Source organism: Epinephelus moara, chromosome 21 (genome assembly GCF_006386435.1).
Source record: "Epinephelus moara isolate mb chromosome 21, YSFRI_EMoa_1.0, whole genome shotgun sequence".
NCBI classification, from domain to species: Eukaryota; Metazoa; Chordata; class Actinopteri; order Perciformes; family Serranidae; genus Epinephelus; species Epinephelus moara.
Genome location: NC_065526.1, coordinates 9,848,131 through 9,872,007, shown reverse-complemented (window position 1 = coordinate 9,872,007; position 23,877 = coordinate 9,848,131). Strand labels below are relative to the sequence as shown.

At 41.0% G+C, this 23,877-nt stretch overlaps 2 protein-coding genes across 3 annotated transcripts in view; one reads left to right on the top strand and one right to left on the bottom strand.

The window, feature by feature from the left end:
- Nucleotides 1-10,233, bottom strand: part of fgf12a (fibroblast growth factor 12a) — a 54,962-nt gene extending 44,729 nt beyond the window's left edge. Inside the window, exon 1 of the mRNA XM_050033260.1 lies at nucleotides 10,134-10,233. Within this exon, the coding sequence (XP_049889217.1) occupies nucleotides 10,134-10,152 (19 nt within the window). The 5' untranslated portion in view covers nucleotides 10,153-10,233. The remainder of the gene's footprint in view (nucleotides 1-10,133) is intronic.
- A 7,599-nt stretch (nucleotides 10,234-17,832) lies between these two features.
- On the top strand, nucleotides 17,833-23,812 carry parla (presenilin associated, rhomboid-like a). Of its 2 annotated transcripts, XR_007569102.1 has the most exons (11): nucleotides 17,833-17,974; nucleotides 19,644-19,845; nucleotides 19,946-20,050; nucleotides 20,140-20,272; nucleotides 20,357-20,452; nucleotides 20,584-20,733; nucleotides 20,815-20,885; nucleotides 20,974-21,075; nucleotides 21,236-21,290; nucleotides 21,400-21,497; nucleotides 23,202-23,243. XR_007569102.1 is itself a non-coding variant. In XM_050033248.1 (10 exons), the coding sequence occupies exons 1-10, from the start codon at nucleotides 17,895-17,897 to the stop codon at nucleotides 23,356-23,358; spliced, it is 1,194 nt and encodes a 397-aa protein (XP_049889205.1). In that variant the 5' UTR covers nucleotides 17,833-17,894; the 3' UTR covers nucleotides 23,359-23,812. The 2 variants fall into 2 exon arrangements, 1 of the variants encoding a protein (XP_049889205.1); XM_050033248.1 differs by lacking the exon at nucleotides 21,236-21,290 and having other exon boundaries at nucleotides 23,202-23,812.
- Nucleotides 23,813-23,877: the final 65 nt, after the last annotated feature.

Here is a 23,877-nt window from a genome sequence, read left to right as displayed (position 1 = left end):
AGGGAAAAGTTTCTACTGCATTGTGGTGGGATAGAAGTATAAAGTATAAATAAAATGGAAGTACAACTTGTACTTCACTTGATAAAGCACAAGCACCTCAAAGTTGTACTTGATTACATCCACTGGTTATTGTACCTGCTACATAATGACATATATGGGCATTTCTTCTCATAATAAAAGTAAAAAAAATGCTTCATAATTAAAAAAGAAGAAGAAAAAATTAGAGTAGAACTACAGAGTAGAATTAAAACAAAAATAACAGGCTTCATTTCACCATGGACGACATTTTATCTTTGATCTCACTGCATTAGCTGCTCGAACAAAACTGTGTTATAAAGTATACCTTTATAGAAAATAGTTTAAGCATCACAGAAAAAACAATAAAATGTCACACTTGCAGTGCTAAACTGGGCTAAATAAGACACTTGGAATAATGCATGCAGCAACTCAACTATGCCTACAAATGTGGATTTAATTACTTTCTAATGTGTTCTAATGATCCTTTCCTGTTTGCTAATTTTAACCCAAAGCCAAACTTCAAAACCTCTCTATGCAGGTTTTTCCCAGGATAACGAGTGTTGCACTGATTTGTCATAAAAGCAAAACTATGTGCGACTCTCTACTCTAGGGGGAGCCATAACATAAAGCAGTTGTGTTAAAATAACATGCAGAGAAACTGAAACTTGACCATGAAGCAGAGAGAGGAAGAGAAATGAGACAAGTACACTCACTGGCCTTTAAAGTGTTTAGATTCACTAAAACAGATGTTTTGCTGTGTGCTGAGACACTGCTGTTCTTGAGGCTCAGTGGTGAACAAAGCTCAACAGCTACTGCAGCATCACTTTAACACACTGCTGCATTTAAAGTGTCTTACAGTGTATCTTATATTTTCTTGTGCTCGTGCAACCTTGCACCACAAGGGCGACAAATATGGCACCAGCTACCTTTGGAACATGCCCTCATGATGTGTAATATATACAATGTACATAAAAGGACGTTTTAGGTCAGCAAAATGCTTTAACAACAGCATCCATGCAAATAAGGAAAGGTCAGAGAGGAGTAAAGAGAGAATGAGTGGAGGGAGGGAGGGAGGGAGCTGGCATCAGACCCAGAGTCACAGATATGGTGATGGTGCTGTATATTCAGCTCCCACTATACTGTCCCACTGCAGAGCCAGTCACCACTATATGCAGAGAGAGACAGAGCATGCGGAGGAAAATAGAGGAAGAGGTGGCACAGACAGGAACTGAAGTGCAAGAACATGTAACCAAACTAAAATTCATGATCAAAACATACTGTAAATGTGGACATGCGTAGACCATCCCATCTTAAAAAAACTGTTTACATGCTTCCACCAGGCATGCAGACTGCACAATACATTCAATTTACAGCATGTTTTTGTGTATGTGTATTTATGGCATAATAAGCTGTAGTCAGTTGCCTAAAATAGTAGTTTCCTCAAACCAAATCCTTCACGACAGCAAACAGACAGAGGAACACAATTACACATGTAAAGAAGGGCTTAAAGGAACAGTTCACCTCAAAATCAAATACACATATTTTTCCTCTTATCTGTAGTGCTATTTATCACTATAGATTGTTTTGGTGTGAGTCGCTGAGGGCTGGAGATATCGGCCGCAGTTATATTATTTAAAAGGCACCCTTCAAAGGTCACCTTACAGGGCATAAAATAACACACAAGGCTGTCTGATGACAAGGCAAAGCAGTGAAAATATTCTAAATATAGCGTCAACTTGGACCCTCAATCACAGCAATGCTTTGCTGAGCTTCTGGGGCACTAGTCCTGTCTGCTTCTCCAAACAAGGAGCACTGACTACCATTTACTATGTGTAATACACTGACTATAGCCTCCTGAGACCCGCACTTTTGTTTGGTATGCATTTTTAATGTCTCCTAGCTATGTGGGATCAGTAGGACCCGATAAGTACAAAAACCTAAACATATCTATGATAACCTAGAGCCAATGTCCTCAAACGAGACAATAATAAAGTCCTAATGTCTTCAAACTAGTACTTCCTAATTAACCATTAAATGTGATCAGGTTTTGCACCTTGTCCACTTTTGTGTCGGGCCGGCTGCAGACTGACTTGGCAGCGATTGGCTGCCATCTTGTTTTTACATGGATCAGTGTATTGTGCTCTTACTACCACTAGATGGCACAAAAAGTGTCCATAACAAGGACAACAGGTCTAAGTAGAGTAAAATATGTGGTCGAGTAAACCCAAAATGAGATGTCCACATGAGGACATAGGGTCGCAGGAGGAAGTACCTCATACAGCCCCACTCCAATGGCGTCCTCCTCGGCTGAGCTGTATATAACGTTAGCTAGCTCAGTGGTGCTAGGTGAGCTACCAGTAGATGCATGCGCAGTAATTTGGTTGATGGGTGTAGTTCAAGAAGAAAATAGTTCTTACATGAAACTGCTCACAACAAGGTCTGTGGATTATCTTGAATAACCAGGTCATGATTTCTGGAAAGAGACATTGCTGTTGATTTTTTCACATGTATTTTTTGGCACTTTGAGCACCACAAGCCAAGTACCATCTAGTTCCATTATATTCGAGAGAAGGCTGATATCTCTACGGCCGATATCTCCAACGCTCAGCAACTTACACCAAAACAATCTAGACTGATAAATAGCACTACAGGTAAGAGGAAAAATATGCAGTTTTGATTTTGCAGTGAACTGTCCCTTTAAGATAAAGATCCTAAGGACGATTTGTTCATTTCTCTGATTAGCACTCAATGAAATTAGATGATTACAAAAGCAAATAAGCACTGATCTGTGCCATATTATTAATATAGCATACAACACACTGTTCTCTGTCTGTGATAACCTACTTAAATCATTTTAGTGTTCTTCAAACTGTAAATACCTCATGTATAATGTTGTATTTACCAAGATGTTGTATTTGCCCTTTGAACTAATGTTCAATTCATATTCCTTTTTACCCAAATCACATGTTTTCCTCAGGTTAGCCAGGGCCCTCTTGGCAAACTTCTCCCAACAGCTCAATCTACACCAATAAGGTAAGGCAGAGTGCATGCAGCCTGAGAGGCGAAACCCAGGGCCACACCATTCACTGCTCGTTGAGCTTTGTATCTTACTGAAGGTGACTCGGATAAGTGTATCAACGTTTTCATCAGCTCCACTCTTCTGTCCTCTGGACTATGGTGGCTGAGCAGTAAGATGCCTTTCAGAGAGATTTTAGTCAGAAATTAAACAATAAATGTGAGGGGGACATTTCCCCCAATCCTCAGTACTAGTTTCCAATTTAAAATTAACCCACTTCCTATCACAAATTTATCTAAGCTTCAGAGCCCATGTGACACCTCGCGGATGACCTGTCTTCATTCAGTCAGCATGTGTTGTAACTTTACCTTGTCTAAGAAAAGATGTGTCCTGTATGTATTTGAGCAAACTCAGATCTGCCTGTGATGACACTGTGGAATGATGCGAAACAAGCCAGCTCTCATTTCACCTCCCTATATACAGTATATCAACAGAGCCGAGGTTAAAATGTTCACCTTGTAAGGCGATAGCAGCTTTGAATGGAACTGCAATTGAAATGTATCGTGTAGAAATCTATTGTGATTATGCTGATGGAAAAGTAACTGCAAACTGAGATTTAGGTGTCCCTGTTTTTCCAGATCATTTCACATAAAAGAAACAAGTTGTGTGCATTTAATTTAAAAGTTTAGTTTTACTGATTTCTCAACAAGAGGGTCAGTTGTTTGTGTCTGCAGTAGGAAACAAAACTGCTGTATTTCAGGAATATTTAGCCTCAAACTGTTCAACCCAACAAATGCTTTGATGGCTCCATCATTACAAATTCATGTTGTGCAGCCAAGCATTGATCAAACATCATTACACAGAAGTTTGTGCAAAACAATGCACAACACATCCAGAATTTTCTGTTTAACTCTCCATACAGTGCAGCCATTCAAACTGTATTTTATATTTAATATTTCCCTCAGTTAAACATAGCGTCAATAAAGTATTAAAACAGGCACAAACACTATACACAATACAGTGAGTCTGTTTTTTTTATTACAACATTAAATTGAAAGGGACACTAATAAATACTGCATATACTGTTAACAAACTGTTAAACTAACCCATGTGTAAATTAACTGGGAGGATGACTCAGTTGGTTGTGAGTGTTTACAGCCGAGCTGCCCACAGTGGGGGATGCTGGATGAGAAAAACAGATCACTACAAAACATATGAAGAAGCCACTTGTTCATTTAACACGTGACACATAAGAGGCATGTTGTGCAAAATATTTGCACATCAAATATGTGGTTGTTAATACCACACTAGTGTTATTATTATCATGTCTGTTTTTGTCAAAATCACATTATTGTTGTGTGTCAATGAGGTGCAGGCTTTCACACAGCTGCATTGCCTTGTGCCAATATATCTGACAAAAACATGCAGACATGATCGTCTTTTACGACTAATTTTAAAGTTTAAACAAAATGCCTCATAGTTAGACAAAAAACACTGGAAAATCTGCTTCTTAATTTAAAGTATGTGTCATTTGATCGGAGCAAAAACACTGATGGCCCTATAAAGTGCTTAAAGGGACAGTTCATCCACAAATCTATAATACATACTTATAGTCTTACCTGTAGTGCCTGTGTATCGGTCTAGATTGTTTTGGTGTGAGCTGCCGAATGTTGGAGATATCGGCCATAGAGATGTCTGCCCTCTCTCAAATATAATGGGACTAGATGGCACTTGGCTTGTGGTGCTCAAAGTGCCAAAAAATACATTTGAAAAACTCAACAGCAATGTCTCTTTCTAGAAATCATGACCCGGCTACTCAAGATAATCCACAGACCTTGTTGTGAGCAGTTTTATGTAGGAACTATTTTTTTCTCGACAGAACAACACCCACCAACCATATCACGGTGCAGAAGGAAGCATGCAACATTAATGGCGTCCTCCTTGGCTGATCCGTAACGTTAGCTAGCTTAGTGGTGCTGGATGAGTTAGCAGGAGATGCACGCTTCCGTCTGCGCAGTGATACGGTTGGCAGGTGTAGTTTGGTAGAAGGTAAATAGTTCCTACATGAAACTGCTCACTAGCCTGGTTCCAGACCATAGACCCCACCCACTCAACTGAGTAGGCTTGCATCTCTGGTCTGGCATACTGCAATGAATTTGCGATTTATCTCGTCCAAACGATGGACGGACCAATGAACGCCGGGGGTGGGGGCGGGTCTAGCGATTAGCCAATCAGCGCCACGCTGATGTCAAGCTGTACGCCGGTGGGTAACTGGTGAGGATAGCAACAATGGCGACCGCTACAGATCCTACAGACCACATTAACGATGCTATCGAGGTATTTCGCCACTACTCGCGTTAATGGAGGACCAAATTAAGGAAGCTGCTAAACTGGATTTAACGGCGATGCAGCTGGGCGTGCACGACGACGGAGACATTTTAAACGGGCAATGCTCGCTTGTTTTCGGCACCCCCGAGGCATGGATACTAATGACGTCAGATTCTGGGTGAGTCGTTGATCTCTACTGATTGGTTAGGGAAAAATCAAATTCCCTCCCCCTTGTAAATCGCCTTCAATGGAAGCCATGTCAGACTGAAGGTTCTGGGAGCTTCAGTCTGACACTCAGGCTAACTGCTCACAAAAAGTCGGTGAATTATCTTGAGTAACCGGGTCATGATTTCTGGAGAGAGACATTGCTGTTGAGTTTTTCAAATGTATTTATTTGGTTCTTTGAGCACCACAAACAGAGTGCCATCTAGTGCCATTATATTTGAGAGGACAAACATCTCTATGGTCAATATGTCCGACACTTGACAACGCACACCAAAACAATCTAGATTGGTAAATAGCTCTACAGGTAAGAGGATGAATATGTAGCTATGATTTGGGGGTGAACTGTCCCTTTAAAACATCCAAACTTCTGTAATATGTGAAAAGTTATTGCCGTTTAAAGCACTAAATTAAAAATAAAGTATTGGTTTTAATGTTTAGCGACAACAAACTACTGTGGTCGGTAGAAGCGGGTAACATAAACATACACTGTGTTGTACAACAGCACTGAGTCACTGCTGATGGTAACTACCACTTGCTGAAATGCCAGAAAGCATTCTCATATTCTGCAAAGCTAAAGCAACGTCTGCTACTAAAATCAGCAAAACTGTTAATGGTTGCATTTAGTAAAGCTGCCAAAAATCTCTTGCAGAATGACAAGTGTGCAAACTTGAGGTTAGTGGCTGTGAATACAACAACACAGCAACAAGATACTTGTCACAGATAACGCCTCTCGTAGAAACAGGAAGATTCCATTGTGTTTTGTTTTTGCATCGGGTCCTGTGTATTAAAGAGAGAGTAAAGAAGAGGGAATAAGAAGGAGAATCTTCAAATCATGTGATAGCCAGGGCTGCAAAAATGTGGGGAGTAAGAAATGAGAGGTTAAGAGGTTGCTGTCGTGTGCATGACGGAGAAAGAGGGGATTTAAAAGATGAGGAGAGAGGGGGTGAGAAGTGAATCAGCAGCAGCTTTAAACGGCTGTGTGTATATGTGTGTGAAGCGCTTTCTGTCCTTTCTTAAAGAAGAGTGCACAAGGAAGACACCAGGGTATTACCCCCAGGTTTTATGTGTTATAATCTAATGAAACACAAAGAAATTAATTTAGAAATATACACCATGTAAACACAGTAGCAGCATCACCTTGAAACAAGCCTTTGACACAGGGGACCTCTTCAAGACAGGGCCTCAAGATCAGGTAATAAAACAGGCCCCACCTTAAGGTCCTCATTATGTCAGTTGATGCTTTAGCGGTGCATAATTCTGCACTCAATTTACCTTGGAAGTCGGACCATGTTCCAGGATGTGAATCTGCATTTCCTAGGATGGCGAAGGCATGACCTGCTCTACTCTGCATTACCTCTGATCAGCTTACCCTGACATTCCTACCCTAACCAATCTCACGGCTGTTTTCAGAACCCAACCAATCCAACCAGCAGAGGCAATGAGTACTAGTCAGTCAGAGGAAGAGTAGGGTGGGTCATGCCTTCACTATCCTCTAGTACAAGTCGGAAAACCAAGATGTTGTTAGCAATACTAGTTCTAGCCGAGTTAGCCACTGTCAGCAATGATAACAACACATTATTTTGCGCATACAAACACTGGAGCAACATGTCCACATAAGTTGGACAATACTGTGTGTGACTGTTAAGAGCTTAAGTTGTAAAGAAGATAGAGCAGCCATATTGGATTTTGAGATCGGCATTTGAGTAGGTGCAGCTGCAGGTGGAGCAGCTAAGTAACCTGCCCACCAGCTACCTAAATCGCCCACCATTCCTACATAGTCAGCCTCCTTGAAAGTGGAAGCCCTGAAGAAAATACTAAGTTAGTGTTTGGCTAGCTATGACGTCTTAGTTTAAAGGAGAGACAGTTAGGGTTAGGGTAAGGGTTACATCATGTTACTTATAAGGAGAATCACATAGTAGACTAATGGATTAATGCTATGTTTGGATGCATATTTATTCACTACAAGGTGACATTGTAGTAGTGTTCAAATGACCGTTGCGTTGGTAGGTGTGTCTTGTACTAGCGGTGGTTTGCAGTTTGCAGGGGTGTGTCGCATAGGCGTCAAACAGAATGTGGCTGCAGCTGTATGTCTCTCTGGGTTAGTGAGCTTCCTCTGACTTTCCAAGTCAGAAATTCAACTTCAGGGGGCGTTTCAGTTGAAATTTCCAACCGGAACACGGATGTTTTGACTTCTTAGTGCAAATGGAATGCAACATAATTTCATATTCCCAAACACAATTAGCATAGAAAAAAATAGACTCAAATTACTACACAGTGGACCTATGATTTGGGGTCGCAGAGCCCACTTTGCCTGTTTGTAATCCTGCCTTTAAATAGAAAAACATCAGACTAGTTCGGTCACAGTGACAAATTACAGAGCAGACAACTCAAACAGGTCATGAAAACACTAACACACAAACAAATAGTGCAAGAGGGCATTAGTGTAGCCGAAGAGCCCGCCACACGACTAAACGAGGCACCTAAAATGGGTAAAATAAAACAGGAAATAGTAAATAAATAAGCCTTGCTGTCGTCATACATGAGCCAGAGAGACACAAACACAGAGAGTCGCAAAGCAGTTCAAAGTGTTGGTCTAAAGCAGGCATGGCCAAAGTCTGGCCCGGGGGCCAGTCTTGGCCAGCGGACCCATTTTAAACGGTCCACAGTCCACTCGGTTAAATCAAGCAAGATCACTTTGGATTTTTTCTCATCCCCTCACAATGGAAGGATTATGATACAGTTTGTGGACATGCAACATGTAGAAACTACGCAGGCGGAACAAATGTGTTTCCCTATACAAATGGTAAATAAGCAAACGAACGGTTACAGTAGCAGCCGTGGCCACAAAGGCCGCCGCTTTCAGGAACGGTGATATGCTGAATACTTTTGCACTTAAAGATGAAACAGCTGTATTTGTCTCATTTGTGTTTCTTTTTTTGTAATTACCCACTGGATGCAAGAGGCAGATGCCCTCCAAATGTTTTCACATTATGTAATCTGGCCCCCATTCAAAAAAGTGTGCACAACCCTTGTCTAAAGGAAGATACCTCGTACTGTAAGATCAGACTGTATTAGGATAGTTTGGGCTTTTTTATTGTGGATATCGGCCCTGATTCATCTGATTTATATCTTCATAATTGTCCTCAGGTTATTTATATGTTTGTTTCGTCAGTTTGAGTGCGCACGTGGCATCAAAAAGTTCTGTTGAACGGAGACGAACTAAAAGACTCTAAAAGTCCGATGAGAGAACATAAATCTGAATGAATCATAAAGCTACTGCCTCTCCCAAAATACAATACAAGGACGCAAACACTGTGCAGCGGTGGCAAGTATTACAGCAATAGAGGGTAGACATTACGGACTACAGTGAAGCATAAAGCATTTCATATTTTGGGTGGTGAACACTTAATTTTCTGTGTGTGGGATCAATGAATGAGGCTGCAAACTCTGCAGATCCCAGAGTGGATTTAACAAGGGTGGAGGATGTAGGTGAGCCCCCCTGCCTAGTTACCTTGACATGTCGGCTACTGTATACTCATGACTTTTTGTATTTTTGCTTTACTGCAGCATTTTTGCTTTACTGTAAACTGTGTGTAAAACAGATCAGGGTGACCATGAGCGAGAAGGTTACCCTACTTAAACAAGGGCACCCTGTCCCTTTTCCAGATATATTTTAAGAGGGTACCTGTTTTATGCTTTAACCCCATCTCCTGTGAAACACTGTCAACACAACCACATTTTACAGTGAGTTAAGCTGTGTGTAACCACAAGGCAGCGTCTACTTTTCCATGCAGCAGACTCTGTCCTGTAGCTCTGAATAACAGCCTCTACAGCCCATTACTGGCAGAGTTGAAAAGCTTTGTCAACAACACGCATGCTGATCGCTGAGGCCACACCGCCGCCGCTGCACGGGGAACAGCAGCACATTCATCTCACCGGGAAAAAAAAAAGTGGAGAGCCAGCAGTTTTTGTCTAAATCAGCTGACAGCCCTGATAGAGTCAAGGAAAGCTCCGGCAGGGAGACTAAAACCGTTTACCATGCGCAACACTGGGGCTGCAAACACTGTAATGCAGGCCTCATATTTGAAGTTGCATTTCATGTGCAATTTAGATATTTTCCAATGCATGGTGGACTAATAGTGCTGATGCGTTTTAATTATAGCCCCTAAAGGAAATTTATTAGGTGCTTAACGCAGAGAGCAAACTAGTGAGGCGGCAGACTGAGCTGTGAAGCCGGTACAGCAGCAGCAGCAGCAGCATCGCGCTGCAGCACTGGAGCATGTGCTGATGTGTGGCTGCTGGACACATACAGTATCCTGCGCATCCTCCCATTCAACTTCACACCCAGGCAATGAAAGTGCACCCTACTCCTTCACATGTGCTCTCACGCTGCAGATTTCATCACAAAGTTAAGGCTGTTTGTGTTCCGCAGTCTTTGTGCTTCCACACAAATAAACAACGCCTCGTCTCCCCCACAAAACAACTAAACATCACAACAAAATGAGCTCATAACTTATTCATACACAAGCACGTGGAAGTTCCTTACCGGCGTTTTTATCACCCATATCCCCTTGCGGTGCTGAAGTTGATTATATACTGCCGACGTAGGCTGGAGGAATGCGCCTGGAGTTGGTGCGCGCTGGGTTCTTCAGTTGGGACAGCCGGGCAGAGAGGGAGGCAAGTTGCTTGTTTCAAGTAATAAAATTGCAAAACGAGCTCCCTCTGGGACCCCGCTGAAACGCGCGAGAGCGACACCGCGTGCAGAGTTCTCAAGCGAGCTCGTGCTCAGCCCTTCGTGTTTGCAAGAGTTTCTGAGTAAGGTGGACTGAGGGCTCAGGTAAAGAATGAGGGAGGGTTGGGACTTTGTGTGTGTGTGTGTGTGTGTGTGTGTGTTGCAGAGGAGAGCGGATGCAGGGTGTGCATTGTGTCTTGATGCAGGAGTACAGTAGATGTTTTTGTGCTGCCAGTGTTCTGCTACACTGTGGCAAGACAGGCCAAATATTAGTTTCCTTGCAAAATCTTCATGCTTGTAATTTGTACTGATCTAATGATTCTGCTCTATATTATAGACACAACCTGATCAGTGCTGTTTTTTTTATTGTTATTTAAAATATTTTCACTTTAAATGTGGTCATGGAGCTTCTCAGGTGGGTACTGTTTAATCATTTAAAACAATGAATTAGATGTCTAAATGAATTAACTTTTATTGTGCAATGCACAGTAAGCCCAGCCTGCAGTGGCGATCCTAGACTTGTTTTATCTTTTTCCATTTCTAGTGACCAGAGAGCATGGATAGATTACTGAACGGGCCTCGCGGGCACATGTGCAGGGGCATAAAGTAACAGGGACACCCCGTAACCCCACCTCCCTGGTGACCTGTCCAGGGTGTACCCTGCCTCTCGCCCAATGTCAGCTGGGATAGGCTCCAGCCTAGGATTTTTGTTGTCTTGTTTGCTTGTTTTTTTTGTTTTGTTTTTTTAAATAAATCCCGTTGATTTGAGTGTTTAAAAGATGTCTTACTGTATGTGGTTATTTTGGGTCAGTGATGGAGTTTTGTTCGCCCCATAGAGCCGCCCAAGGGTGGGGCCTAACAGCACTGTATAGTGCCTGTATGGGAGGTTGGAGGGGGTTTATAGTTGTCATTGCAAAGTTTGCTAATGCACAAGACACCACACATTCATACAGGTCAGATCCAGAATGTCACAAGTTGCTCATAAAACATGTACTGGAAAAGTTAAAAGAATTCAGTAATCCATTTTGTCTTCTTTTCTACATTTTTGAGACCAAAAATTAACAACTTAGACACATCATAATTGAACAGTCATTGCAATTTTCATCATCCAGGGCCACTTTGATACGATACGATACGATACGATACGATACGATACATATGGAAATTTGTCTTTGACTCAGGAGCTGTACAAGTATTGCTGCCTTACAATAATAGTCCAGAGGAAATGAAAAGCATACATCACAAAAAACAGTATTGCACATCAGCCACTCATGAATTGCACACAACACCAGCACACAACAACTTCATGTAAAATATATGTCATGTAATGCACATGCAACACCAGTGAGAGTGTGCTTGCAGTATAATGTACTCCTGTTTATCCTAAATTCAAAAAGTGTCAGTACACTTTTTATTCTGAAACTCTGCTGAATTAACAATGAATAATTCCAGTTCCAGCCTTCAGTGATGAGCTGCGTCCTCACACACCTGCTGACCACATACTGTACTGTGCCGTGTTGCTTCACCGTTCCGCAAAGGCAGATGATATTTTGCAGAGAGACATCAATATTTAATGAAGGAATCACAGATCAATAGTCGTGTCCTGAACATCTGACTCTTTATTGTGCCTGTTATTTGATTATACTGCAGTAGAAATTTGACAGACATTGTGTACAGTATATACAAAGACTGCACTGTGCATTCGGAATGAGCTGGCTGTCCCTTTGTAATGGCTTTGTGCAAAAAGCTCTTGAGGAAGTGTTGTGTAATCAAATCAGTTGAACTGCCGGGGCAGATATGTAGACAGAGGTACAGTGTGTGCATAAGAGTGTGCTGCTCTCAAATTTATTCAAGTGCCCCTCTCGTTTTGTGATGTTTTTTAACCCTAGATTTTAGAAAATAATAACCTTTGCATGTACAGACCTTTTCTTTTTTTTGATGCTACCATGATGTGTGCTGTGGTATTTTAGGTAAATAAACATCAGGACTTTGCAGTGATGGAGTTATCTGAAATCCCACTCAGCATCCACTTCACACAGCTTAATAGTATAAACAGGTTCTCAGAGAACACCACAATCACACACTGACCACCGACTCTTAGAATCCATGCAGGAAAAAACAGAAAACAAGTCACAGAGTGGTATTATCTATCCGGCCCATTGATCAGTGTCTTAGAAAGCTCACCATCAGCATTCCGATAGGACGCTATGATAACAGCTAGAGTTTCCTCTGATGGTATAAAAAGAATGTGCTGCTGGTATAAGATGTTTCAAGCCTTTGGGCTGAAATAGAAGCCTCAAGGCCAAATGATGTTCCGCATCATGCATCTGCCTGTGGATCCAAACCACAGCAAAAATACGGGGGCCGCACATCAGAGTTGCTTTATTATTCACTCTATCTGGACATAGTTGCAGTAAGATGAATGAGTGTCCTACATGAATGACAAGTTGTTCGCATTTCAGACACTTCCTGTCACATGACCGAGGCCTTGTTGCCCTGTTGCCGACACAGGCGAATCCTGGCTGGCGTCGGTTCACAGCAAATCGATGAGAGGACCTGAAAGAGGACACCTCTGCTAGGGGAAAAACGCACTGCATTGATCTGAAAGGAACCTATAGTCCTCTACAGATTCAGAGGGAGATGAATGTGTGTGTGAGGGTTGTGTCGTTGCGTAGCAGGGCTGCAGCAGCGACTCCTCCACCAAAATCCAAACAGCTTTTACCTAAATTAACTTCTGAGGCCGCTTAAAAATTGATGATTCTCACCCTCTTTTCGTCCACTCTCCTCCCTTTGGCCTCCCCACCTCAATCCGTCCTGTGCTCACTCCTATCACTGTCATCCCTCCCTTCCCCTCTCTGCTCTCTTTATCCCTCCTCCTCTTCCTCCCCTCCCACATCTCCCTGTCCTCTCCTGCCCCAGACCTGCACCCATAGGATATCATCTGACTTGGCAGTGTGTCCTTGGGTCCATACAGTGGCAAAGGCATATTGCTCTTCTTTCTTTGCACGCTGTATCTTTGCCCTGAAACCTCTACACTTTCCTGTATAACTGTATAATCGTCTCACAGAAGTGAAGTTGTATTATAATGTCCCCAAAGGATGCATTGTCCGCTTCAGTTAAGATTAATTACCTTCCCTCTTCCAAACTTCCTTTATACTTTCCTAGCTCTATTACATCATTTCTCTGTGCAATATTGTCTATAGCTAAAGTAGCCCAGCAAGTCAAGTGCAGATATTGCATTGGAGTAGAGCCCTAGTTACTCTGCAGACACTGCAGTGCAGCCTTCTCGCTGTAATTTCTACCTTCTTCACCTATTTCTGGAGTCACTGGCAAGCTTGTGAGGAGTTTGTGGAACTTGTCCAGATGCCAATAGCAACACCAAGTGCCATCAATACTGTTTAGTCCAAGGCTCCCACTGCTTTCTCTCTTCATGAAAACAAATTTCAGAGTGCTCACAAAATGTTTTAATAAGAAGATGAAAATGTAAAAGAAGACGAGTCATTTATTATTATTTTTACTAATATTTTGACATCCCAAAGAACATGTCATATATTAACAGTGTTTTTAACAGTGCTCTCACTCACTCCATTTTCAGTGGCACAATATTTATTGGTATGGTATATGATATTTAGATCCTTTATAGGCATTAATACAACAATGGAAAAACACTCAAGTAAAAGCACAAATGCATTAAAAGTAAAAGTACTTATTAAGTTTAAGTTTATTTGCACATTTACATATAAAGAACAGAGAAAAGTAAAAAATAATCACCTCCTGAGACCCTGTGTCCTCATGTGAGAACATCATATCTTGGGTTTACTTGACCTTATACTTCATTCTACTTAACTTAGACCTGTTGTCCTCATTCATGGACACTTTTTGTGCCATCTAGTGGCAGTAAGAGCACAATACATTAATCCATGTAAAAACAAGATGGCGGCCATCTCTGCCAAGTCAGTCTGCAGCTGATTCCGACACAAAAGTGGACAAGGTCCAAAACCTGATCATATTTTATGGTTGAAACTTGTGTATTTATGATTAATAATGTTTGTAGTTTGACATGGCAACAAATTCGACCAATTAGCAACAGTAGCAAACTAAGACACTTTTAACTAGGAAGTACTCATTTGATCACACTGGGACTTAATTATGGTTAAAAATGTTAAGTTTTTTTTATACTTATGTTGTCCTACTGATCCCAAATAGCTAGGAGAAATTAAAAATGCAAACCAAACAAAAGCTCAGATCTCTGGAGGATAAAAACAGTGTACATGTGCAGGTGAGGAAGGAAACCCAGAAAGGGTTTTTCATGATATCTCACCTAAAGGGAAGAATGAAATATGCAAAGATTTGAAAATACAACATGATGCAAAGTAAAATGTCAAAAAAAGATACATATCTTCCACACAATCATCACTACTGAGGAGAAATAAACACAACATCAAATAAATTAGTACTATGCAGAAACACAGCAGCAACACAGCACAGTGAGGATTTACACAGTACCAAATGTTTTTGTCATTAAGCCACATTTAAGTTTCTATTAGATTTGGGACAAGGACATATTTTCCGTTTCCACTATGAAAAGTTGTGAATGGTACCGATGGAACCGATCCGTACTGTCCCCATTTTTGGGGTGGAGCTGTGAACACTGCAGTCTGGTGATTGGTCAATAGCGGACGGCCACTTTGTTCAGGGCTGAGTTGTGGCTGGTTTTGAGGCTCATGTAACCACTGTTCATACCGTGGAGAGTTTTATTAGTAAACTGTAACTATAAAATGAAAGGATGTTTGCTGCCTCTTGCAGCAGCTGGAGTCGGACAGAAAAATAACTTAATTCTCTGGGCCGACTGCCGGTGACTTTTAAGGTGGAACGCTAACTAGTAATGTTACTCAATGTATGAGTTGATGACGTGAATCCATAAACACACTAATCACACATCACACCATCAATTTCACTGTGACAACTTTGACCATCACTTTAGTTTTGAGTGGATCTTCAAGCATTTATATATGTGTTAACTTTAGCTAGGTTATGTGAACTGTGTATATTCTAATCCTCACCTGGAGGACAAAAAAAAGCATTGTGGCATGTCGTTCTTGTGGGCTACGGCAACACTAAACCCCTGCGCTTGCCTGAGAAGGACTAAATGCACAAAGCTGCTATTTTTAAATATCCCATGGAGAGAGACTCTCTCTGCAGCCTGTTTTATTTTGTTCAGAAAATGTCAGCGTGCAGCCTCGTTCTGCGGAGGATATACCAGGTGCAGACTTCCCTCTGTGTCACTGGTAATGAGGAAATGCAGAGAGTGCTGGACGGAGCAGTGAGTGACAACAGCCCTGCCCACATTTAAGAGTACTGTTTGCGGAGGAAATGCTAGGGTCTAGCTACCATGTCTGAGGGTTAGTTTTGGTTCCAAAGGTACCATACTGAAAGTGTTTGGTGGAAACAGGGCTATTGAGTCAGTTAAAAAGTTCAAGTTTATGTTCCACAGCTGGGCTCCATGGTATGTCAATGAATACTGTCCTCTTGATGTACGATACATTGGAAGGTGAAGGTTATTGACTTGTCAAGTTGGATAAATATTAACCTGAGAATATATGAGAAGATAAATATCATTAAAGCTTTTTGGTAAGTGTTCGTATACCTCACTTTGAAAATATTAAACTTATCTTGCAGAAGTGTCCCCTTCAGAGTGTGATATTATTACATTACATCATTGGACTAGTGTTACTGCTGCATTAATGTGTAATTTTAGCTTCTCTATGTGTGGACATTTTGACTTGTCACAGTAGGAAATGCACAAGTTACTGTTAAACATTAATAGCTCTGTCCTCCTCAAGTGTTCCAGTAAGCCGTGACAGTGTGACAGCAAGCCAGCATGCACATTATCAGGCCCCTGAAACTGAAGCAGCTAAATGGAATTCAGCCATCTTTAATTTTAGCAGCCTATGTGCACATATGCTTTTCCTGCTGTGTTGGAAATGTGTGTGTGCAATGAAAAATGCAAATGAATCATATTTTACAAAGTGATCATTAGTTATGAAAATGAAATCTCTGCAAAATAAATGTTGTGGAGTAAAAAGTACAATGTTCACTCTGAAATGTGGCCAAGTGAAAGTGTAAAATACCACAGAATTAAAACAAGTATCTCAAAACTGTACTTCAGTAAATGTATTTTCCACCACTGTGACTTCACTGTTCATTTGACAAGTCTGTACTTGACTACGCCACTAGATGGAAGTGAAGTGCTGCCTCCGGAAAAACAATAAGCTGTTGTAGTTCCTGCACAACACAGAGGCCTCCACCTTCTGCTGCATTCAAGTCCTCTGAACTATTATTTTTGAATCAACTTTACTGACCTGTGTAAGTACAAATACTGGGAATTTGACTGTTTGGCTTCCAGTAGCTCTCAGAGTTCTTACACACAGTGAACAGAAAATGGACAATAACATACAGCATCTATATACAAGTCACAGTATTCCTGCATATTTACAAATAGTGCAAGGGTGCAAAGAAAGCTAAGAAAACATTGTAAGGGTTAAGTTTGCCAAAAAGTTACAGAAGATATAGTAGGTTGTTTTTCTACAGTATATGCATACCTTTACATGCAGTAGCCTATGTATGCTTAGACATGACAATATATCATATAGATATACTGTAAAACTACCAGTGTGGCCACACATTTTGACAAATAAACACCTGGTCTGGTTGCCAGGCAGTTCTTTTTTAAAGAAGCTCTTCAGACGTATAAAAGTGGGTTGCTGGCTACCTCAAATTATGTATCCATTCTTCTATTACCCTGAAAGTTATTCATATTCCTTTAGACCGTAAGTGTCCTCAGATCAAAAGAGCTAAAAGGGTTTTTCATAAAAACTAATCCAAGTTGTGAATATTGTTTTAACAGGATAAAGTGGTGTTGTGTCGGTGTGCCGGGTGCCGTAATCCTCGAGTGCTGTGCCGTAATCTCTCTGTTGCGGAGCTCAATCTAATGAATGATTGAATGATGATGAGTAATATTCATACTGGTTTAAACAAAATATTTGATTGTATTTCCCTTTGCTGAGCAACAGTTTTGCGTGGAAGGAATTAAAGGCCTGTCTCAAATATAGGCCTGTTGATTTCAGTAATTTAATTTAAGCAAATAATAGCCTAGGCTGTTAAGTTTTATGGTATGTAAGCAGTCACATTTCCATAACCACTTATCCTGTTGGGGGTTGCAGGGGTGCTGGAGCCTATCCCAGCTGACACTGGGTGAGAGGCGGGGTACACCCTGGACAGGTCGCCAGACTATCACAGGGCTGACACATAGAGAGAGACAACCATTCACACTCACATTCACACCTACGGACATTACAGAGTCACCGGTTAACCTGCATGTCTATGGACTGTGGGAGGAAGCCGGAGTACCCAGAGAAAACCCACGACCTCCCTCCACTGCTCCCAAAAAAGTACTACTGTTTGTTACACAAAGAGCGTTTGAGTGGTAGTCAGAAGTCGGAGCTTTTAGGCGAGTCCGTGAACGCAGCATTAGCTCTCAGTGGGAGGGGCTTCAGGCAGGAGGTCATCACAAACATGGCGTGGAGAGGATGTGTAACGAAATGGGCCAAAACAGAGTTCACCAGATGTACAAACACTACTTTACGGAGCTGCAGGTGAGTCGAGCTGAAGCTGCTCGGGTCACAGGGGTTGTTTAAATAAAATGACGCTGGCAGGAGTGTGTGTGTGGTGTATGTGTGTGTGGTGCGTTTGTGTCTCGAGCAGCAGATTACCTAACTGTTCCCACTGTCATTGTACACAGACTGACGGGGCTGGAGATAACTGTGGATTTAGTTTGGTTACAGTGAAACTGCACAGACCAGCACTGTGTTATCTGTGATGGTGTTTAACAAGCTGAAACTGTTCATGCAGCAAAATTAATGTCCTGTTTTCCTACTGCCTAATGTTTACCCTTTCAAATGTAACACCTAATGCATAACTAGCTCTGGTTTTGACCAGTAGGAATAGTCAGTGTAAGGTGAGGGCATGGCTCCTAATTTCCTTTAACAGTAACATTATACAATGATAATACAAATACTATTTTGATGAGCAATTGGTTAATGGTGCCATTTTTAATTGCAAAAAAATGCCTAATATTAACAGATTTCAGCTTCTTATTTATGAAGTATTGATTCTTTTCTTTGTCTTATGTGATTGTAAACTATATAAGATTGAGTGTTAGACTCTAAGTTAGACAAAACAGGCATTTGAAGACATCAGCATAGGCTGTAGGTAACTGACAGGTCACACAAGCATTTTTTCATTTGCCAGGGTTGGCTGGCACACAGCTATTTTGTGGTCTTATGAAGGTCACAGACACAAAAATGTAACATAAAACTTTCTTCACCTGCACTTATCTACTAGGTTATGTTTAAACATATGTGAGTCACAACTTAATTGGTGAGGGTGACATTTCAGTTTAATAGTACTGAAAGCAAAAAAGTGGTCTGTGGGCTAAAGATATCCTATTATAAATACTAAGATAGTGATACTGGAAAAGTGTAGGTTCTAGTTAAAAGTCATAGTCATCAGCTATATTTTGATATAAGATTTGAAAGTCTGTGATGAGTTATTGTCGCTGACTAAAACAGTTTCATGAATAAGTTGGGTCAAATGTGCGCGGAGCTGTTTGGCACATGTGCAGACCAGCTGTAAAAGTAAAAGTTGTAACTGTATTTTATGAGATTAACACACAAAACAATCTATTCTTAATTTTTTATATAATTGTTATGAAAGGTCGATGGATGAAATTCGGCATCTTTAATGATAAATAGATAAAAAAGGTCAGACGTTCAATTAAATTCATGTGTTCTGGCTCTTGTTTGAATTAAATGTTCACATTTTTTCTCTTGGTTGCTTCATTTTGTTGTGACTACAGCATTTTAACATTGTGCCAACCCTCCCTGTGTTGGGGCTGATTGGCACAATGCACAACATGACTGTAATCACAAATAATCTACTGTTTGAAAACATTTGTGTACATTAAAACACATTTATTTATAGCTGAGATCTTAAGTTTTTATTTGCTGCTGGTTATAATGCTCTAACATAAATTGTGAGCTGGAAATACGGCAGAGTGAAAAGTGTGCCAACAAACCCTGGTCTGCGTGTAATAATGAAAATAATATTTAGTTTCAGCCCTACAAAGAGTTAAATCATACATTCTAAGCCTTTTCACTGCAGGGCTGTCGTATTGCTTTGCCTCACTTCACACGGGTGTCCATGTTATTCTATAAGCTATCTGTAAATTAGGTTTTAATACTGTGTCTACTCATTTTTTGGCAGACTCAACCCCCACAACCAACAGAGGTGCGGTTTCCGTCGGGAAGCCAAAAGGTCAGACACAAAGAAAGGAAATGTCACCCAAGAAACAAAAGCCTCACCCTCTGAGGCTGGCACACCAGGTCCCCCACCTCCACCCCCACCTCGACCTCCTCCCAAAGCCCCCAGGCCAACACTTTTCAAACCGCTCATGTTCACAGTGGGGGTAGGTCCCTTTAATTTATCTGCTACAATGAGAACAATGCATGCAGCGCTGAGGTTTGGGACAGTATGGTGCCGTTGGTTGTTGTCTGACTCCATGTCAGTTTACAGGCTGCTCCTTTGGCGCTGCAGCCATTCTGCAATATGAGAGCCTGAAGTCACGAGTTCAGACTGCAAGAGATGAAGAGGAGTCAGAAAAGCTGTTACAGGTGAGGTTTTACTGCTGGCTGTCTCCTCCCTTGCTGTCAACATAAAACCATTGTTACAGTGATTCAGTGAACCATTCATATGTTCCCAGGGGTCTAAAAACATGGCGTACTGGCATGACTGGTGGAACCAGCTGTCAAGCTTCCAGCGACAGGTCATCCTCCTCATGTCCACGGTGGATGACTTCTGGAGCAGCCTCACAGAGGGACAAAGGACTGTCACTGGTAACTTATTCTGCAGACCCACGCTCATTTTGTCGCTGTGTTTCTTCAGATGGCTTCACACACTTCCTTATTACTGTTTTCCAGGCATCATCGCAGTGAATGCTGTCGTCCTGTGCTGCTGGCGGATCCCCTCAATGCAGAGAAGTATGATCAAGTACTTCACGTCCAACCCAGCCTCCAGTGAGTGTGCATGTTCTTTAAATAAATAATAATTTCATGAATGAGACCCAGTGATTTTCCTCCATGTGTAAATTTGCAGCTGGATCCACTCGACATATGGTCAAGTTCTCCATTTTTCTGTCCCCCACCAGAAACACGGTGCCTTCCCATGGTTCTGTCCTCTTTCAGCCACTACTCCATTATCCACATGGTGGCGAACATGTATGTCCTGTGGACATTCTCGTCAGGAATCGTCTCTCTCTTGGGGAGGGAGCAGTTTCTTGCAGTCTATCTGTCTGCTGGTGAGTCAAAGAATCTGATTAGGTTCAGCTTTCAGTGACTACGTTTAAGAGTGATATCTCAGTCCTTATGTGTGTTTTCAGGTGTGATTTCCACTATGGTCAGCTACATGTGTAAAACTGCCACTGGGCGACTTCATCCATCATTAGGAGCGGTAAGTTATTTGCTACAATCTTCATACAGCTTAATGACAGAAGTGCAGTAGTCCTAATGTTTCCACCTGTCCTGTGTTTGATCCACAGTCAGGTGCCGTCATGGCGGTGCTGGCCGCAGTCTGTGCGAAGGTGCCAGAGGCCAAACTTGGCATAATCTTCCTCCCCATGATCACCTTCACAGCAGGAACTGTAAGTGATGCACAGTATATACATCAGTGTGTGTGTGTTTGTGTGCACTTCCTGCCTTGTTATGTAGAAACACACCTCTAAAGTGTAAGGTGAAATAAATAGTTTGGTAATTCATACATGTCACAGGTTATGACATTGCCGTGTTGTGTTTTCGCTGCAGGAAAGAGATGTAAATCTGTGCATGAACGAAACCGACAAAGTGTTTGAGTGAATGTGTAAGTATGCATGTCTGAATGCATGGTAGTGAGACAGTTGTTGTTGGTTTAGTGTTTAGTGCAACACATTGTGTGTAACGTCAGGTTCCTGTCATTGGTCTGCCTTTAGGCTCTGAAAGCGCTCGTTGCCGTAGATACAGCAGGACTCATACTGGGATGGCGGCTGTTTGACCACGCGGCTCACCTTGGAGGAGCCCTCTTTGGAGTGTGAGTGACCAATGTTCCTTTACATTAAAAAGAATAACTGAGTGTATTTATGGCTTTTGTGAACAACAAAGATGCAGAAACTCTATGGATAATGTATAAATGATGGGCGACAGCCAATAATACACACATACAAGTGTTTTAACGCTTTAAGAGCTGAGCAAATTGACCTGATTCCTTTAAAGAACGCAAGACAAAGGCAATGAGCAACTTAACAAGAAATAACAAATGATCTTTGTAATAAATTATTTTCTGTAATGAATTTTAAAAATACAATTATAACAGTTATAAATACATTTTTGGGGGTATTTTTTCCTATTTTTATTTTTAATTTTCAAATAATTTCCCCCCTCTCTTTCTTTTCTTTCTCAGGTTATTTTTCTTGTCATGTTTTACTGTTTTTTTTGCATTTTGCAGGACATTTCTCGCCAAGTTGCTCATTGCCTTTCAGCATTCTTTCAAAAGAATCCAAATCAGTTCGCTCATGCTTCAAAGGTTTAAATGCTTGTGAAAGGCGTCTGAATGCAGCACAAGAAAACTGATGTCACTCCAGGTTTTAAAGGGTTAAACTGGAGAAGAATGTTCTCAAGTCTTACTTTTATCCTCAAAATACATCAGATGTAGGGCTGTGTATTGGCAAGAATTTGACGATATGATTACCTCTCACAATACAGGGGAGACAATTCAGTATATTGCCGTACTGTAGGCAAGGTGATATATTGCGATTTAAAAAAAAATTAACTTTAGGAAAAATGTCATAGTATAGACAACACACCACTATATGCATTAACAGTTAACTTAATATGCAGTCAGAACTGTGGAATCTGCATTTGGATTTATCACAGTCCGTGTAACATCTAACATCACAGCACTACTTTTTGAAGGAAGTTACATTTACCTATATCAGTAAAAAAAAAAAAAATTGTAAACAATGAAAAATCAAAGCAGTGTCTTTTAGAAAAGATACAGTATCACAAAACATAAACTGGGATACTCAAGTGTATTGATATTTTCTTACACCTCTAATCAGTTAATGGGGTAGAAAGTTTGGCAATCGGCCCAAATTGAGGTTCAGAGTAGGGCTGCAAGTAACAATTATTTGTAATATCAAATAATCTATTGACTATTTTCTTGATTAATGGATTAGTTGTTGGGTCTATAAAATGTCAGAGAATGGTGAAAATGTGTTTCCCAAGCAGGTGAGAAAACAATCTCATCACAAGGTTCATTTATTAGTTGTTCTGGAGCTTTCGATCACATGATCTTCATCAGCAGGTGGAGTTAAAAGCTGAGGTTTGAAGTCTTTTAATTGCTCAGAAAGAAAGGAAATTTGAAGATCTAAAATTAATTACAACTTTTGGAAACTTGACAAAATAATATTAACACAAAGTCCACTACTGGCTTTTTCAGAATCTTTCAAACACATCTTACTGTCTTCATCAGCAGATGCACAATTAATGGCTCAGTGGTCACCACATGAACCAAGAGTAGAATCAGGTCATAACAGCTGATGAAGACGCTCACAGTGATGAAACAATCATTGTAACAAAAACTATTCACTGTAATAAGACTATTGGATGATTTTACACTTATTATTGTAGCTGGAACTTCAGCTTATGCTACTCATAGTGGTGTAAATCTTTTTAAAGAATGATGTAGTGGATTAGTCAGTACACTTTAACCATCTCCGTGTATCTTGTCCTACAGATGGTATGTAGCATATGGTCACAAACTGATTTGGAGGAAGAGGGAGCCTCTTGTGAAGATGTGGCACGACATGCGTTCGCCAGGTGGACCAGGTGGATCCAAGCCAGGAGGTGGCCCTGGGGTCAGTGGTGGCAATGGTGGACCTGGACCACATTAAGACTCATTAAGACACATTAAAGTCTCTCAGACCACTCTTGAAAGAATTGGAGTCCAAAGTTACCCCAGAATATGCAAGGACGAGTGGGGCGGGTTTTATTGTTTATTAATAAATATAGTTTTTCATTCAGGGTTGGTATTGAGCATAAGTTGATTTAATGGTATGCAGACCTGAATTTTGAAAACCCGGTCAGGCCTCACACCTGGTGTTGTGATCCAGATGTTTACTGTGAAGACTGATGAGATCTGCTGCCCTACAAGTAACTCCTACAAGCTACACAATGAAATATCGCTCTCCTACCTCTTATTAATCTTAAGATGTTTCGTCTTCAGCCGTCATGTCGGCTTATTCCTGTTCATATTATTGAAAGCAACTGTGGAAGACTGGGCAGAGATTGGATATATTGCTGAACTTTATGTAACTGTGGGATCGACTTTTGTTGCTATTAAAACTGGAGTTTTAACAATCAGTTATTTATGCATTCATATTTTTGTTCAGTGAGAGGTGGATATGTCCGTA

What these genes read in the sequence shown, in the direction of transcription:
- parla (XM_050033248.1), top strand. Translation starts at nt 17,895, where the DNA reads ATGGCGTGGAGAGGATGTGTAACGAAATGGGCCAAAACAGAGTTCACC. An exon ending in CGCTCATGTTCACAGTGGGG is followed by an intron (nt 19,846 to 19,945) that starts GTAGGTCCCTTT and finishes ACTCCATGTCAG; the next exon opens with TTTACAGGCTGCTCCTTTGG. An exon ending in AGTCAGAAAAGCTGTTACAG is followed by an intron (nt 20,051 to 20,139) that starts GTGAGGTTTTAC and finishes ATATGTTCCCAG; the next exon opens with GGGTCTAAAAACATGGCGTA.